This window comes from Saccostrea echinata, unplaced genomic scaffold (assembly GCF_033153115.1).
Source record: "Saccostrea echinata isolate AGI-Se365-2 ecotype Australia unplaced genomic scaffold, CSIRO_AGI_Sech_v1 ptg000033l, whole genome shotgun sequence".
In the NCBI taxonomy this organism is placed as follows: Eukaryota; Metazoa; Mollusca; class Bivalvia; order Ostreida; family Ostreidae; genus Saccostrea; species Saccostrea echinata.
Genome location: NW_026889782.1, coordinates 25788701 through 25808105, shown reverse-complemented (window position 1 = coordinate 25808105; position 19405 = coordinate 25788701). Strand labels below are relative to the sequence as shown.

Genomic DNA, 19405 nt, shown 5'->3' with positions numbered 1-19405 from the left:
AAGTTTTTCCTCCAATATTTTTATTCAAATAAATTATGGGAACAAACACAGTCTTATTTCATCTTGATTAGACGCATTAAAATTTTTGACAACGAAAACAATTTTCAAATTACTCTGCATGTTCAATTATTTGACCTTTTTGCACTCAAAAATTTGTTTTTCTGGCATTAAAATATTAACAAGCAAAAAAATCATTTGAAAGTAATGACATTTTACTGAGTGTAAGAAGAATGGTTTAAAGTATCTTATATTTTCAGAAAAGAAAATTAAAAGTGGGGGTCAGTGATGTTAATTTTTAGATATTACTAAAAAAGTGCCAATTTTAATCATAAATTAGGGCTATTTTTTTCCTTGATTTTCACAAGTGGTAATCCAACTTATACTCATAGTTCCCTTTCTAAGGAAGAAATTCTTCAAAATCATATGTCAGTTTTGAATATTTTTAATATTCCAAACAACCAAAATGAATTTGAATTACCATATTTATATTGGATTCCGAAACTTCGTAAAAATCCTTACAAAGATACATAGCGGGTTCCAGTAAATGTTCAACCAAGCCTCTATCTTTACTCCTCACTAAGATATTAACAGTGGTGAAGGAGAAACTTCAAGAGTACTGTGCAACAATATATTCGAGAAGTGGTGTAAATCAGATGTGGATACTTAAAAATTCCATGGAACTTTTGGAAAATTTGAAATCACAAGATTTTACCAAAATCAACAGCTTAAAAACTTTCCAACTTTATACACAACCATTCCCCACGATAAATTAAAGTCCAGGCTTTTTGATATCATTGACAGCTGCTTTTTCAATAAAAATGGAACTCGTAAATATTCTTACCTTGTCATTGGTCATTTGCAAAATTATTTTGTTAAAAAACATTCTGATTGTTCACACAAGTACTCTGAAGTTGACATTAAAAAGATGCTTGAGTTTCTGATTGACAATATCTATGTGGTTTTTGGAGACCAGGTCTTCCAACAATCTATTGGAATTCCCATGGGTACCAATTGCGCCCCGTTATTAGCAGACCTTTTTTGTATTCATATGAAGCAGAATTTGTCCAAAATCTTGTACGTGAAAAGAAGAAAACACTTGCTGTGACCTTCAACTCGACATTTAGATATATCGACGACGTATTGTCAATTAACAATGGCTATTTCCATTCTTATGTCGATACGATATATCCTTGTGAACTTGAGATAAAAGATACCACAGAGTCTGACACATCTGTTTCATATTTGGATATTTTACTTGAAAAAGACGTTAATGGTAATCTTACAACCAAGCTTTATGATAAACGTGATGACTTCAACTTTTCAATCGTCAACTTCCCTTACTTATGCAGCAATATACCTTCATCACCTGCATACGGGGTATATATCTCTCAGTTGATTCGATACGCAAGAGCATGCTCTACGTATGTACAATTTCTAAAACGAGGTAAATTATTGACAAATAAGATGATGAAACAAGAATATCAGTAGTCTCGTTTAAAGTCATCATTTCGTAAGTTCTATGGTCGATACAATGACCTTGTCAGCAAATTCAATTTATCATTGAGTCAAATGCTGACTGACGTTTTTCACACTAATTGTTAGGCCATTATTTACACACTGAATTGTCGACAGATTTTCCCGTTATTTCCCGATCACGAGAAGGAGCACACGGCGGGTGTGACCGGTCGGCAGGGGATGCTCACTCCTCCATGGCACCTGATCCCACCTCTGATGTTTGGAGGTCCGTGTTTGCTCTGCTCCTATTTTGTATTGATTAATGGACTTTTGAGTTGAATACTGTTCGTTATCTCCATATATTTCATTTGCTATATTTGTCCAATATGATGATAGAATTCATGAAAGTTTATTTAATATATAATTTAGGATCAGTATAAAACAGTTCACTGCACAAAATAACTCTATGCAGACTGCATGTAAAAATATGAATCCAAACTTAACATACTTTAAATACTTATAAAGAGAAAAAAAAGATCATTTTCTTCTAAAAAAAAAAAAACCCCTCTGCCACAAAACATAGTTCCTCACTTAACGCTTTTGGTTTGGAATTTAACGTAGGTCGCGGGTTTGCAGGCCATTTAAAAGTGTCCGAAAACATACCATGAAAATTAGTTATATGAATCCCCTACCTTCGTTTTATATTCTCTGAAAAATTTATAAAATTCGTCTGCATCGTTTTTGTGTAATTAAATCCCAAACATGCCATTGTTGTCGTTACATTTTCGACGTTATTCTATTGAATTATACAAGAAAAACGTCGTTTTCGGCTCAATTTGAGGCAAGATTTTGTTTAAAAAATATCAATAACTTTTAAATGGTGCAGACGATATTGTTTTCCATTTGGAATTTTTAGCAAAGAATTGATTTGAAATAAATCAATGTGAAAAAATTAATATGTCTTCGGGTTAGTTTTCGCGTAATTTAAATGTGGATAATTGCTTTTATATCGCAAAATGTAACATTTTTAAGAACGACGTCATAAAATATCGCGACGTCATGCTTGACGTCGTGAATATCTATCTGGTATTCGGTGCAGAAAAATACTCAAAAATAATTTTTATAAAAAAGAAATTCACGTTTGTCTGCTTTCAAGTGACCCGTGAATCGTATCATAATAATTTTATATCAATGAAATGATTATTAGACATGTTTCTCTTCAGATTAGGGTTTTTGTACGTCTTATATTAGTGAAATTCTCGCAAGGGACGTAAAACAACAATTTAATCAATCCTTTAATTTCTTTCTTCCAATTTACTTTCTTTATGTGTTGTTTTCTGTTTGTTTTGTTTTTTCGTTGATTAGACGTATCCTTACATTTGGCTGTGTCTTTTTCTTTTAAAGCGTGCTGGCAGAAAACGGCATCCTTTAATTCAAGTAATTCAAGTATATAAAATGTTTTTATTTTGACCATTCAGCAAGGCGCTCAAATCTACGAATTTCTGCCAAATATCGTCCCGGCTAAATACAATATATTTTCAGTATATATTTAAACAAAATATTTATTTTACATACCACATTTTCAGAGGGGTAAATGGGACAAGGATTTAAAAATTAATTTATTGACATAATCAACAGCCAGTTTTTTAAAGAACATTAATTCTACTTGTTGGACATGAAAAGCAAAGTAGCGAATAAAATCTGTATGTTACAGCATTGCAAGCTGTTGCTTAGGGGATGGTCATTTCAGGGGGGGGGGGGTTACAGATTTTGGAAATAAATAATCTGTCCTCGAAAATGTTGAAAATAAATAATCTGTTCTCGACTGGGCAAGAAAATAAATAATCTGTCCAAGACTAGTTTTAGACCCCCCCCCCCCGGGATATTTCCAGTGTCGATCATTCGAATAAACCTTCTTCACTAAATTACCAATTCCAACAAAGTTTTATCTAAGTATTGTATCGACTATACAAATCGTAGAAAGCCTTCATTATTTGAGATAAATTGTTGCTTAAATAATATAACACTAAACTACCAATTCCAAGAAAAGTTATAGCTAAATAATGATATACTGAAGAATTTAATAAAACGAAAATCATCGCAGATTTCTTTTTCATTGTGACGTCATAATCAAATGTGCACAAGAAAGTCGCCCAAATCATATAAATGGCGTACCCAGTTTTAACGACGTCAGCAAACCCGCGACCTACGTTAATCATGTAGTTTTAACTGAAAATAGTTGAATTGGTATTGTAGAATCCATATTTATCGTAAGAATTAAAACATTATGCAGAATTTTTGAAATATAGGTTAAGATAGAAATCTGCTCAAAAGCTCAGGAGCGAACCTCGTTCATTTATAACTTACAAATCCAAGAGATCGAGTCATATATATGTAAGCTTATTTTTTTTAATGGATTTAACTGTTAATATTAATGATGTATACCCATTCCACTATAACAAAAAATATATTGACTAACTTATTACATAAACTTCCATTTTAAAAATCAAAATATCTTTGAATTGAAGCAAAATACCTTAGCTGCTTTAGAAAACAAATTTAACATATTATGTAGTACACTTTTTTTCTTAAATGCGTAAACTTAAAGACTGTAGATATATTCTGTGATTAACTTCCATGTTAATGCAATACATATTTACAAAACATTCCATTTTCAATCAATAAACAAATATGATAAAAATCATGGTTAATTTGATGGCTTAAATCTATAGTCTCGAAAGTTTTTCTAACATATATTTTATTTTTAACTTCAGCAAATCGAAGAAAAGAAAGCTGAAAAAGTATGTTTTAGTCATAGAAAAATAACAAGGAAAATACAGAAAAAAGAAAGAAAGAACCGCGAAGCTGAAGAAAAACTTGAAAAACTAGACAAAGATAAAGATTCAAAATTAGAAACTAAATTTAATGAAGAAATAAAACGTAGAAAAGAAGAAATTGAAGAGTATAAAAAAGAATTGAAAAAATTGATAGCTGATGAAGGAGAACAGGAAAAAATTGCTGAATCTGCAAAAGGATTATGCCGGAAAATTCTTGGGTATAAAGGTAAATCATTTTTTAAATTAGTCAATTAAGCAAAATAGTTATGCTTTTTGAAGATTATTTTGTAACTTGGGCTATCGGTAACAAATACTCATAATGTTAAGAAGAAGTGCACTTAAACCATGAATGTTAGATTATTAAGCTCATTATCTCCTACTCTGCTAGGGTCAAGACTGTTTTTCCTTTTTTTTTCTTAATAACGCGTATTTCAAAATTTTGAAGAGAAGAGTTGTTATTTTAAAGAATACTTATTAGTTTTGTTTTACTCATATATCCTTCTTTGAGATTTTATTCAATTAATCATGTAGATTTTAGAAATCTTACAGCCGTATTCTATAAATATTCTTAAGTTGAGAAAGTTTGTTTCTTTATCCTCGGTTTAACAGAAAGTTTATAAAAAAGAAAAACTATTCTAACCCACATTGTTCATATTAGGTCTGGTGCTTTAAATTCGTTCCTTATATATAAATTTCAACCACGTAATGATTGTAAAAATAAGACTTTTCCTTTTAATTGTATACATTTCAATTGCTACATCAGGCGTGGTGTAAAGTATTTGCCGTAGGTCATTGTGAAAAGGCGACAGAATTTATGTGGTATAATCTTTTTTTATTCAATCAAATACCATTTTACGACCAATAATCAATCTTGGGAAAAAAATTACAGAATCAGGGAACAATGATAATGGACCAAAGAAATGTGTGGATACCTCTGATATTTTACTTTGGGCGATTTTTGCAAATCGGAGGGAAATAGCTGAAATATGTTGGCTTCGAACGGATAACCATTTGGGTAAATAGAAGATAGTCCTATAAAAAAAAAAGTAAATCTTGAAATTTCAGACTAGGAAACTGTTTAAACTCATTTATTTTAGAGATTTTTTTTTTATAGATTTTTAGCGACAATAATTTGACAGCAACATAAAAATTGACAAAGATGCAAAAAGAGATTTAAATTCAAATACGATATTTCTATACTGTTATGTTTTTTGTAATTAATATTATTTTCAAATTAAAAAAAAAATCTATATTTCAACTACCTTCTTAATAAGTATTTGATGCAAGAAGGAGATAAATATTTTGATAATGAATAAATTATTACATTTTTCCAGTAACTGGTCTAGTCTGTGCTGCAGTGCTGCAGAAGTTGTCTAAAAAGGCAAACAACGTGAAAGAACAAAATCTGGCAACAGAATTTGCTAATCATGCAAAGTAAGATGTGTGTTTTGTTGCAACTGAAAAATTTTACCTTTTACTCCAGAATGAAAAGTTCAAGGCTTGTGTCAAAGTGAATGTTAAATCCAAGCAATGTTGACTACGTGATGTATATGTTGGTCCAATGCATTTTTGGTCCCAATGACATTGTGAGTTTGTAAAGGTGTGAACATGACTTTGATGAGGTTCTTCTCGAAAGAAAATAGATGATTAGTTAGAAAAGGTTATACGTCTAACATTGCAAAACACAAAGTTGTTTACACATAATAAAATCACAATCATCTGTCGGATTCAATTTTTACATGATAAAGAGCTTGTGCTATCAACTAAAGGAGCATCAGTCAGGGTTAAAATGAGTGATAGGTGTGATTTATTATTATTGTTTAACGCCGAGTCAGCAATATTTCAGCCATATATTTCGGCGAGTGATAGGTGTGAGCTGTAATAGGTAAATATAGAGGTAATATAGTTCGATTTAATATAAAACTTGTGCATAAATAAATTGAAGATCATATAATATAACAATCTGAAATCCATTGTAAAAATACCTTGATTTATTTTGGTAAAAACGTTCAAAACATTAGTAATTTTTTTTAAATCAAAGTTAACTATAGTGAACTGTAGTATCTTTCGTAGGACACGCAATCTTTCAAGGGAAGAACATTAATGATAAGTGAAAATTTAATTATATCTCTTTTTTAAAAAAAACCCTCTATAACTTATGGGCCAGGAAAAAGGAAACGTATGTGAAAGCTTCAAAGAATAGTATAGATTTAAATTTGTTAAAATCATTACACCCGAAGTTAATCAAGAGCGATAATTGCAGATCAGTCTTTTACAAAGGAACAAAACAGAAAATATTTGTAAAAATCTTTAAAAGACATGATTTGTTAAAATAATATGTACTTATATTTAGTAAGGGAAAAGTCAGGTTTGGTTAGGTCATGCCTCCCTCCTCTGTCCCTCCCAGTTAGAGTGAAACCGTTTAAACATTTCAATACTTATCTGATATTTGCTTTTCTCTGATCAAAATGTTCAGATGAGCGATATGGTCCATGGGCGTCTTTGTTTTTATTGTCATAATGACATGCTGAGCCAAAAAAGCTACTTTATTATGCCATGGCGAAATGGTTGATTGGTAAAGTCAATGATAGGTATTCTTTTAGATTTACTTGGAAACAACAAATCAATTCCTTTTAAAAAAAATGTCCATGTACTGTATATATTTCCGTTTCTAATTTTTTGCTCTGTGATATCTTGTTCGAAAGTTAGGTGAGTTGATTTCTTGATAATTCAACCGAAATATTAATTTCGCCAGGGGAAAGGTCAGGAATACTTATATACATATCAATCTCGTGCGGTTGTGTTTTTGTTTGACGTCGGTGGGCGAAGACTATTGAAATTTTCATGTGAGGCCTCGTGTATTTAAAATCTATTAGACGGCATTTTTTAAAATTTTTATTAATAATATTATTTCAAATAATCATATTATTTATTTATTCTGTGATACATTATTGGTGGAAACTACGTCGTTTATCATTCCTTGTGTAAAAACTGAAAGTACTCTTGTCAAAAAGAGAATTTTTCAACGACTTTATCTTTGTTTTTGAATTTCGAACTTTCATATATAGAATGTTTGAGGACAGATGTTTGGCAATAATGGACGGTATGTATGAAGAAGATGATAAAAACGCAATTGACCTTATGGATGACGACGTGAATGTTTGGGGTATAAAATCAAGTCCGCTTACCTTTGCCCACGAGAATTTCATGTACGACATTGTAGCCCACACATGCTCCCAGAAGAACATGAACAAGCAGTGGTACAACAATCTGGCTCCGGATTTAAAACCATTTCTTAAAGTATGGTGTAAAGAAATATTTTGAACTTTTATCACGAACACAAGAATACAGTCATGCATACTATGGAAAACTGCAAATTGTACTAAAATACATTAAATGTGTTGTCTGGTACTCATGAGGTCATACATGATTTTAGGTTTGTAGTGTTTTGAATAAAAGTATCAAACAGATTTAAACAGGATGTAAAGTAAGAATGGAAATAAAATAAATGAAGATAAGGAACAGGGATCATTCAGAAAGAGCTTATATACGACACCAATATGTAAACAGGGCGTAACACAGGATTCCCTGGAAGCGTCACTCATGGGATGAAGTGCATAGGGGAAATAGGTATCCCCTGTCGACCGGTCAAATGGACCGTAAACAGCTTAGGCGGAAAACTCTGTTTTCAAGTTTAGTTTAAAAATAATGGTTAAAATACGACCCAATTATAGGTTGTATTAGCTAACAAGGTCATTACAGTATAACTACCATAGAATTGACAAAAAGCTGACTTAAGCCAAGATTGCTGAATTTTTTAGTAGTCAGTCTCAATTTAAAACTTAATCGTAATCAGTTTTTGCTCTTGAGCATCAAATTAGTTGGAGGACATAAACATCATATTAGTAAAAAAATAGGGAAAGTTGACGATTGGAAGCTGAAATCATCTCGTTTGTCATACAACATATTTATCGTTGGCCTTATCATCTATAGTCAGTAAATCATTCAAATATGAAACAGGTGTTGTAAACCCTGTTGTGTCTTTTTTGAGACCAGTGGGATATATAAAGTCGGTATTGATGGAAGGAACTATTGTTCTTTAATGAAAAATTGGTAAATCTGAATATTGAGCCACAGCAAGTGTGTTCGTCTTCTCGTGTAGAAGTTCCTGAATAAAATCTGTTACACAGAATTTAAAAAATGAGGTCGGCTATACTTAATAAAGAGAAATATTACTGTTCACTGTTATACCAACATATTCTTGGAAGACAACACTTTTAAAAAATTATTTAAAGCTATGTAAATGAAGTATAGATAATGGTTGGTCGTTTGATGACATTTTGCAAATTAGATTTATGTCCTTGGCTTTTGATTTTAAATCTAAAAATGCCTTATTTTTGATAGCTTTAAAAAAATGTCAAGCCTTTTGATTGGAAATTTAATTTTTCTTTTTCTTTCAGTCCGTATTTCGAAAACCAGCGAAGTTTTTTGCTGCTCCTCTTACAAGATACATGTACAATTATGTACGTCATCTTTTAAATGTTAACATAATATTGTCAATTCCATAAGTATACTCTTTCACTTACTAAAACTAAAAAGGAATAATCACAATGTTTATAAATGAGCAAATGCAAGTAGTGTTTTACAAAAGTGATATATTCATTTGATCTTTATTGTATCTTTTCTAGGTCATGTTCTTCGTCATGCTGGTGTTTTACAGTGCTTTTGTTCTGACCAGTATAGGTGATGAGTACTATACATTGGATATAGCCAAAGTCTTCGAATATTATGTTTACTTCTGGGGAGCTGGTGATCTCATAGAGGAACTCATAAATTGTTTTGTAAGTCAAAAATTCATCTAAGTATATTTAATTATTTTATTATTTTAGAGGCAACCTTTCAAAATATTATAGTCCTCCAGAAATTCGAGGTAATATTGATATAACGAAGAATAATCAAGCTCAAACGTCCATTGAGACAATACTAAATTGGAGCAGAGCGAACTGCATTTTAATTGTGTGAAATTAGAAGTCATTTATAATGGGCAATTATGTTATTTTCATACAAAGAATGAATGTGCTTTATGAGCTTTGATTGCGATGGGCTTAATGGGATTTGATCATATGGCCAACCCGTATTTACACGCAGATAAATGTTTAAAAATAATACCTTATTTCCTAATTAAGGTCTTACTACCTTTCTTTGAAACATCTGAGACCTTGTTGGAATAGTATGCTTTGCATATGAAATGTTAATTACTGTTTTTGCAGTTTTTAGCTAATGTCTTTTTTTCATATTTGGTTCCGCCAGAAAGAATCATATTAAATGAAAGTGATATTTTTGTGTACGTTTTGCTTTTTATTTCAATATTATTTAAGGACATACGCAACGTAGTTTGAACTTTATTGTCTTTTTCCCTGGAGCTGAAGAGTTCCAATACTTAAAGGAACTGTGTGATACATTTTATCGTCTATATATGCTGTTGTACACTTCTTCTAAAACAAGTTTTGATAAACAAAACATCTACAATATATGTTTAGTAATTTTTGTATATTTTTCTTTAAATTATACACAAAATTTCAACAATTGATATCTTTTCAAAACCCCTGGTAATGCATGCTAATTTTTTGTCTACGAACATTTGATGGCACTATAATCTTAAATTAAGAATATCTTGAAAAATTATCAGTAGGTAAGGTACGTTGCGTATGTCCTTAAGATAGATGAAAAGTGAAATAAGTCCAATTTGTCGACAATACAGGTGTTTATGTGTACAAATTCAATAACATGTTAAATCTTTAATTAATGACACTTAAAACACAATTATACCCAACTTATCAAATTTCTTGTGAAATTGTACACAGTTTGATTTTAAATTATTTCTCTCTAGGGTTGTTTGGAATCAAAAGGTCGATCCCACCGCGGTTATTTTTCTAGACTGAAGAGATATCTATATGACTTCTGGAATTTGGTAGATCTTCTGTCCTATGCTTTACTGATCACAGCGTTGTTTGTACGCCATTTCCACCCGTCCACCAATTTTACTGTAGCAAGGAGAATGTTTTCGCTTTCTCTTCTTGTTATGTACCTGAGGTTTCTCGAGGTTTTTCTAGTACACAGAAAAATGGGACCAACTCTGATCATGATTAAAGAAATGGTAAGTTATGCATTATTATAATGTTTATTTAATTAATCCATGAAATTTATAATTTACTATTTGAAAAAAAAAAAAAACTCATCTAAATCAGCCTTAGGCTAAATCCTGATTCCTTCATTGCTTTTTGTAACACTTTTGCAAATATTAAAAGAATTCATTTTGGTTTTTATCTCATACAAATGGAGAAAATATTTCAGACTCTTATAAACACAATCATGACTAAGACCGAACTCTATATTATTTCTTTACACTATACATGTACCTTCATTGTTTTTATTTGAATTTTATACTTCTGGAATTCTTTTTTTTGTAAAAACACTGTTACCCTCTGAATCACAAAACATTAGAACTTAGGCACGGTCAATATTTCTTGATGATTGGAGCATGTGATATTTTAAAAAAATAATGACTGTGCGGGATCTATAAGAACAGGCTTTTCCTTTATTGTCCCCCGCTTTCGCGAAAGCGAGGGGACATTAAATTTCATTTTTGTCCGTTTGTTAGTCTTTCTGTCACAAAACTTTAACCTTGGTCATAACTTTTGAATGAAAAGAGATAGGACTTTCATATTTAACATGTGTATTACCTGTGACAATAACTTTTCAAATATACTAAGATTTTTCAACATGTGACCTTGACCTTGAAGATTGACCCACTTTTCAAAAAATTTAACATTACTTTAAATTGACTATATTTTCTTAAAAAGAAAAGGTAGGGCTCTCGTATTAAAGATGTTTATTACCTGTGACAAGGCCTTTCTAAATACGCTATGATTTTTAACCCAATGACCTTGACCTTGAAATTTGACCTACTTCTCAAAAACTTTAACCTTGGTCATTACGTTTGAAGGCGAAGAAACAGGGCTTTCATTTTAAACATTTGTTTTACCTGTGACAAGACCTTTCTAAAAACACTATGATTTTTGACCCCATTTTCTTGACGTTGAAGTTTTTCCTAATTTTCAAAAACTTTAACCTTGTTCGTAACTTTTGAAAGAGACTTTCATATTACACATGTGTATTACCAGTAACAATACCCTTCTGTATACACTAGGATTTTTGATCCAATGCCTTTGAAGTTTCACCTACTCTTCAAAAATTTAAACATTACTTTAAATTGGCCATAACTTTTGAAAGAGAAAAGATAAGGCTTTCATATTAAACATGTGTATTACCTATGACAAGACCTTTTTAAATAAACTATGATTTTTGACCCCATGACCTTGACCTTGAAGTTTGGCCTGCTCCTCTAAAACGTTAACCTTGGTCATAAAAGAACTACGCATGCTAACTCTCGATTCCCGCCTACATTTTACATCCATTTAATTCAATACTAATGGCAATTTGGCCGTAATATCTTTGTTTAATGCAAAGAACAGTTCAATTGTAATTGACTGATAATTTTAATACCAGAGTTAAATAGTTAATTACCCCTAATTCCAGCTCTTTAAATAAGGGGGGTAGACGATATTTTTCATTGAAATCGTTCTTTAAAGCATCACCACATTTTAAAATATTTTTGGATATGAATAAATGTTCCTTAAATCTTTTCTTATGTTTTACTCATATAAACTTAAACATATATTATTAATAAAATGCAATGTTTTAGTTATAAACCCCTTTGAAATTGGTGAAAAAATAAGCATTTTTGTATTTTTTTTTTTGTGTGTGTAAACATATGCCCCCCCCCCCCGTGAAACACAAAAAGCGTTGGTTTGAATTTGTGAAATGAAAGTCCATATTACCTGCAAAAAGGCATTTTTGTTTCACGGGGGGGGGGGGGAGATGTTTAAAAATATTTTCCGTTTTCCGTTGATTTCTATAGAGAAAAACACAAGTTTTACCAAAATTATTGAGTTATCTCTCTTTGTTTTTCCAAAGAAGTAATGTTTTATGAAAATTCATACAAATATCTATAAAGATATGAAAAATCATTCAAATGTGTTAACTTTTGAAAATTGACTTGGAGGTAGGCAGGAGAACAATACTATCATTCGCAGTTCTTAGAATGAAAAGACATACTGCTTTTATATTTCTCATGTATATTACCTGTGACAAGTCCTTTCTTAATACACTATGATTTTTTACCGTCTGACCTTGAAGTTTGACCTACTTTTTAAAAATGTTATCTTTCCTTAATTTTGATACAGAAAAGATAAGTCTTTCACATTTTATATGTACATATGCAGTGTAACAAGATGTTTCCTAGCATGCTTAATTTTTTTACCCCTGGTCCTTAACCTCCATGTTTGGCCTAATATCCAAAAATATTAATTTTGGTGATTACTTTTGTATTACGTATGATAAGGCCTACATGTACATATTGACACAATATGCCATAAATGATAGCATTCCACCCACTAAGACACCGAAAGCAGGGCACCACAATTCTTTGAATATGCTTGTTTGGATCTGTAAAACATTTAGTGTATTATGATAAGTGCTCATGTATTTTTTGTGGGCATTAAAAATTTTAAAATTTTCAATGTAGCTCTCAACTACATGCATTACTTATATCATATTTATAATTTTCAAAGAAAATAATTAAAAATAATGTATGTTAGAAATATGCACAAAGATGTGACATCCTCTTAAATTTATATATATTCTTTTTCATATTGAATATTACATTGTTTTTGTTGTTTTTTTTTTTCAGCTGAAAGATCTTCTCTACTTTCTTGGGCTCGCGGTATTTGTTGTACTTGGTGTGGGAATGTACTACCATGCTAACTTATGGCCAGATCACCCAACTATTTGGAGTGGAAACTGGATTAACTGGAGGATTTGGACGATAATCTATTATCCCTATTGGCAGTTATACGGGGAAATTAATAACGAAGTGTTGGAAGGTATTGATGGAAAATACATGATTATGTGAGCTTTTCTAATCAAAATTTGTCTGTTTTCTGTAGTTGTCATTTCCCAAGATGTCGTTGATATTGTAGTTATAATCTTACATATTTTCATCCCATTTTCCATAACAAATTGGGTATGATTAGGTTATACTTAGATTTGGCAAAGTCTGGAATGAGATCGTCACAGTAACCTGCATGAGGTGAAAAACAGAGCCAAAGATTTATTCATATTTTTTTAAAAGATTTGTTTACACACCTTAAACCCTAAGTTAGTGGTAAATCACTTTGGCCTTTGGGTCTTTTGTATTGATAATTTTTGATATTTATACAGGGGAGGAACTCTCAGGCTGTACAAACGATACAAATATTTGGAAGACAGACACTTCTATTAATCGCTGCCCCCAGGAGGACTGGACCGTAACTGCTGTAGCAGCTATATACATGCTGTTCTCAAACCTGCTTTTGGTGAATCTTGTCATCGCCATGTTTAGGTACCATTTAAATTCTTGTTTTTTTTCTTTTTGTTTGTTTCCTGACATTTTTAATATATTATTTTTCGATAATAACCTCATTACACTAAAAATAAAGGTCATTTTGATTTTTTCATAACTATTTTGCTCTGATAAGGTTATTATGGTTGAGCTTTTAGTTTCGAAGTTTAGCTGAGTTGTATATTCTACTTCAATAATATCTTAAATAATATTTTCTTTTAGTTACACATTTGAAAGAGTTCAGGAAAATTCTGAAAAACTCTGGAGATTTCACCGATGTACGGTTATCAATGATTACGAGCAAAGGTTACCTTCCCCGTTCAATCTTTTAACTCTTCCTTACCGATTGGCTTGCTGTCCGAGAAGAAAAGGGGGGTGTAGGAACAAACTTAGAGGTATCTGTAACTGAAAACAATTTTAAAGAGGCAGTCCGCCGAAAAACCAGGCAGTATTGTATTGATAGGCGGCACATCGAATGTGACGAATTTTTCATATTTTATTGAAAACAATATTAAAGTAGTCCAAATGGAATAATGCCATTAAAGATTTGTATGAAAATTGTTTATTTAGTCCAATATTGTTTTGTTTTGTGTTTCTGAATTCCTCTATATAAACCATTTAATGTAGGTTGGAAACAAAGAACTGTAAATTCTTATACATTTGTAACTGGTCTACAATTCACCCAGAACTAAATGTAGAAATATTTCATCTTTCAGATTAAAAAGTAAAATCAGTTGGAAAAATATCTTCAATTGTAGTTTTCATGCAAAATAGATGGATGTTTTTATGAAATTTAGCGATGCAAGAGTTATCTCCCGTGGCATCGGGAAATCTGCTCAACAGCTTACTATCGGAATCCTAGTGAAATATTTAGAACTGATACACTAAAGAATATTATTAAATAAGAATCATTACTTTATTTTCAAAATGGGATTCATTTTATACTTTCAAATGTAATATTTAGTTTAATATTTGCTTTATTAAGGTTTAATCCACGTTTCCATTGATGTATCAGTGACGTCAAAAACCTATCTCATATTGCGTCACAATTAATAGTTACATATATTCCGCAAATATTTGTGTTAACGTGCAATGAAAAAGATTTTTTAAAAGTTAAGTTAAATAAATTCTCTTTTTCTGTCAAATTATTCTTCAGTCATTATCCTTTATATTAAATAATATTTTGACCCAAATTGTATTCTATTCACGAGCAGTACCTCAGCTATATAGTTTTAAAACAAGTTAGTATTGATAAGTTATTTCATACATGTTTTACCTCTTAGGATTAAATTGTTTTATTTTTAAAATGAATTACTAGCATATGCGTAAAAATAATTATTCTAGTGATTATATTGAACATTTCTGATAAAAATTGGATGTGAAAATGTTAGTTTTTTTCTTGTTATCATTCATGAAGGATGCATATTTTAGATTTACGCAACAGAATTACGAAGTCGAGATGTTCAATTCATAAAGTTTTTTTTAAAAAAACTTGAATATAATAATCTATGCAGTCAAATCAAATCAAGTCTGCGGAACGATTAAAAATATAAAAATAAGTTAATATATATATATATATATATATATATATATATATATATATATATATATATATATATATATATATATATATATATATATATATATATATATATATATATATATATATATAAGTTTACTATTTATTGAGGAAAATGTTGCTTATACCACTGCTAAACACCCTGCTCCAAGTTGACACTAAAACGGAAGGTTAGATTGTTCCGTGAAATATTTTAATTTTTTTTTATTATTTTTTTTTTTATTTTGGCAATATTGTTCCACATAGCTTTATATAAATATACAACTTTGTTGGACAATTTCACTATAAAATGCTTATCTCATTTTCATCAAACCAGTTTTAAAAAAATCATGCCTCCCAGACCCCCTCCCCACCACAACCACCACCGGTTTTGTTTAGTGCGATCATTTCTGGCCTGTATTATAATGATAATATAAGGTATATGTAAGTAATTATTTTCGTATTTATTTCATTTCAAATTAAATTTCTTAGAGTAGGCAGGATGAAAAACTTGGAATAAAGCCGAGGCTGTACACATAAAAATGCTGGATTAAAGTACGTGCATGTATAATTCTTAGGGATGGGTATCGGCAAAAATTTCGTATCGTGATATATCACGATTTTTTCCCAAGAATATCACGATAAATTGTGATATTTTTACACACCATCTTTACTAATATTTTAAATGAATTTCCTCAAAATTTCTTAAAAATATGCTATAAATAACATAACTTTTTTTTTATTTTTAATCATTTAATATAAAACATGTTTGGATGCCATTGTTTAACTGTTTTCAACATTTTTTACACTTCCTGTAATTGTCATTCAATATTGTGAACAAATAAATGAGTAATTTCCGGAATTTATAGTTATGTACCAAACACCGGTATTTTAGTCTCCGTATCACGATACGTATCACGCAATAAAACATCGCGATATACCGGTATACCGATAAAATCGCGGATCCCTAATAATTCTGCCATTGAAAGAATAACTCTTTTTACTCCTGAGGAAATTTTCAAAATTATTTTGCTTGGAAATAAGATATTTAATAAAGCTTAAAGTTTGCTTTCAAATGTTGCATGATACATGTATAAATACCTTTTTAAATACCGAGTATCAAGAAAGCAAACAGATGTTATTTTGTTTTTTGTTTTGTTTTGTTTTTTGTTTTTTTTGTTTTGTTTTGTTTTGTTTTGTTTTTTTTTTTTTTTTTGTTAGTGTTAAATCCAGACCCTAAAACGGGTATGGTAATCCAATAATCAAAAGGGCACTTTACGCCGCGACAAGTTTTCATGAGGGCACTTTTTTGACGTCTTTAAAATTATAAATATTTTCTTTATCATGTTTATGTACTTAAATTATTATTTAATACTGAAATCTTTAGTTATACAAGTATCTAAAAGAAAAATTTATAAATCTGTCAGCTTAATTCATTTAATACACATTGAGAGGGCAATTATTGCCAAATTTAAATTCAAATTTTTTAATCAAGAAATTTGTATGGTTATCAAGGTTATGCTTAAAAAGTAATAGGTGAGAATCTTTTTGTCACTTCCTCAAGAATAATTTTAATTTGGGGTATGAATTTTTTCCTTGCTTTAATATTGTTATTTGTGTATGAGTTAAATAACAGAACAAAATTGCAAAGGGGGGGGGGGCTACTTGGATATTAAATGTAGAGGGCATTCTCTTTATTTTGAAAATAATCTACCAACAAAATCAAGTGAAAACTGATCATGCCAAAAAATTAAACTTGAAATAATTAATATATAAATTGGTTAAAACTTTTTTTCTGGCTTAGAAACATTGAGCCTCAGGGTGTCAACTCAGAAAGTTAGAACACGTAGAATCATGGAACATGTTGAAAGAAACTAACTTCATGCTTTGTTGTTTCCTAGCCCATTTCACACATAATATTCAGTTTTTTTGGTACATTGTAAGTTGACTTAATTTATCAGCAGTTTTATTTTTCACATTTCTTCATCAACTCTGTTTTTTCTACTTTCAATTTAAAAAAAACGATCCTGATTTAAAATGTGTAACATTTTAATTTACAAATTAATCTATCTTTGACTTTGGGCTAATTCTTGCATAATCAATGCAATCAAATGATATTTTCTCTGATATCTCTTATACCCTGACAGCCTGAGGCATGTTACCTGGCCAGGTGGCTGTGTGCGTTCAAGCAAGAAGTGATTTCCTGTCCTGAATTCCCACCTTTGCGTGCATTAAATAAACAAAGGGGCTAATCAGCATGCACTGAATTAACAAAGCCGCCAGTCCATCTTGCCTCTGCTAGGCATATTTATTTATTTTTGCAAGGAAAAAAGGGCATGGCGCTGGAAAAAAGGGCATGGCGCCGAGAGAAAAGGGCATGGCGCCGCGCCATGCTAGTTTGCTTGTAATTAAAAACGTATGACTTACTGAAAAGAAACAAAAGGAATATTTTTCTGATGATTTATAATGAAGAACCATATTTAGAAAAAATATTTCTAATTTTAATGTAAAAACATCCCGATTGAAATAAAACCGCAAAAATGCAAAAAATAATTAATTAATGAAACTAAAGACAATTGCAACCTGTAAGACATTAAAAAATCAAGTAATTTGTTAACAATATTACAACAAAAGAAGCAAATTTAATGATGAAAATATAGTAGCTTTCCTCTTTATATAATTCCGGACCTGATCGGTTTAATTTGGAAAAAAAATAATTTAAAAAATAGCTATAGTTGACTCCTTTTTTCTCTCTCAATATACCCGTTCCAATCGATTTTATTGATTGATTCAATAACTTGCATTCATAATAGCATGAGGAGAAATTTTTGTCATTGAAATGTATTTTAGAACGTAATAAAAGTTGGATATTGAATTCAAAAAGTCACTTGCTAAACTAAATTTTGGACCACCTAATTTTTTCTTAAAAATATAAAATGGAGTCTTATTCATTAATATAATAAAAAAAATAAGGGTTTATACCAAAAATAATATTGATCGACACATCTAGATTTTGAGTATCTTTTTCATATAAAACAAAACAAAACCGTAGCATTTTTTTTACCATTGTGCATGCAAAAAATAATTAAAATCGATGACATGCGATGTGCCACCCATTGCCTTGTGGATTGCCTCTTACCTCATCTTAAATTTATATTTTATCATTAAGTATAAAAGAATGTTCTCTTTATTTTTCTTTAAGAATGTCTCAACGAAGAAGAGGTGAAAAAGGAAAAGAAAAAAGAGGAGAAGCTAATGGATTATAGAGTACATCTGCAAAAAAATACGGCACTAAGAATATTCAATAAAATGTAAAAAAAAAAAAAAAAAAAAAAAAAAAAAAAAAAAAAAAAAGAAAGAAAGAAAGAGAGAGAGAAAAAAAGAAAAGAAAAACAATAATTCCAATAACATTGAACTTTATTACGAGGCAATCGATTATTAATATTTTTAAATAATAATTGTATTGTCATGATTTTTAAAAATTACTCAATTCTTTAATATTATATATACCCCATGTAATTCTTTTATTGTATTTTAAAGACAGACATGAAGCATTACAAGACATGAACTTTGAATATGTGCATAGATCCTTAGGAATATAAAAAAATGCATAATTGATTTTATGCAATTTTTTCCTCGTACAACAACAACCCTTGTTTAAGGAATATAATTTACTTAAATGATATTAATTTTATGGGTCTACGTCTGGGTTTTTCTTTTTCTTATACCCATTGAAGAATGGTTATCATGAAAATCAGACTCTAGATAATTTGTTTGACTTAACTATCTCAGCGTTTTTCTTATCGTTTTGTTAAATTTCCTGTCCAGTATCATAGTATTTAACCATTTAGAAATCTTAGTGTGTACAAGTAAGGTATCTTAGTTAAATACTGTAAATTATCTGTATAATCAAATTGGTATTTCAATTGGTTTTATTTCACAATGTGAAGATAAATTAGCGACAAAAAAATGATTTTTTTTCCATCTTAAAAAGGTAAAAATGGTATTGAAATAGGATAGGTAGGTAAAAAAATATTAAAGCAGGCTGAAACG

General features: G+C 30.2%; 1 protein-coding gene across 1 annotated transcript in view; it reads left to right on the top strand.

Moving 5' to 3' along the window:
* LOC133199057 (transient receptor potential cation channel subfamily M member 2-like) overlaps positions 1-18556 on the top strand; it is a 76493-nt gene extending 57937 nt beyond the window's left edge. Inside the window, exons 10-21 of the mRNA XM_061334943.1 lie at positions 4230-4314; positions 4429-4518; positions 5182-5307; positions 5627-5726; positions 7361-7592; positions 8753-8815; positions 8981-9133; positions 10183-10449; positions 13105-13297; positions 13635-13794; positions 14017-14195; positions 18555-18556. Coding sequence (XP_061190927.1) covers positions 4230-4314; positions 4429-4518; positions 5182-5307; positions 5627-5726; positions 7361-7592; positions 8753-8815; positions 8981-9133; positions 10183-10449; positions 13105-13297; positions 13635-13794; positions 14017-14195; positions 18555-18556 — 1650 coding nt within the window. The remainder of the gene's footprint in view (positions 1-4229; positions 4315-4428; positions 4519-5181; positions 5308-5626; positions 5727-7360; positions 7593-8752; positions 8816-8980; positions 9134-10182; positions 10450-13104; positions 13298-13634; positions 13795-14016; positions 14196-18554) is intronic.
* Positions 18557-19405: the final 849 nt, after the last annotated feature.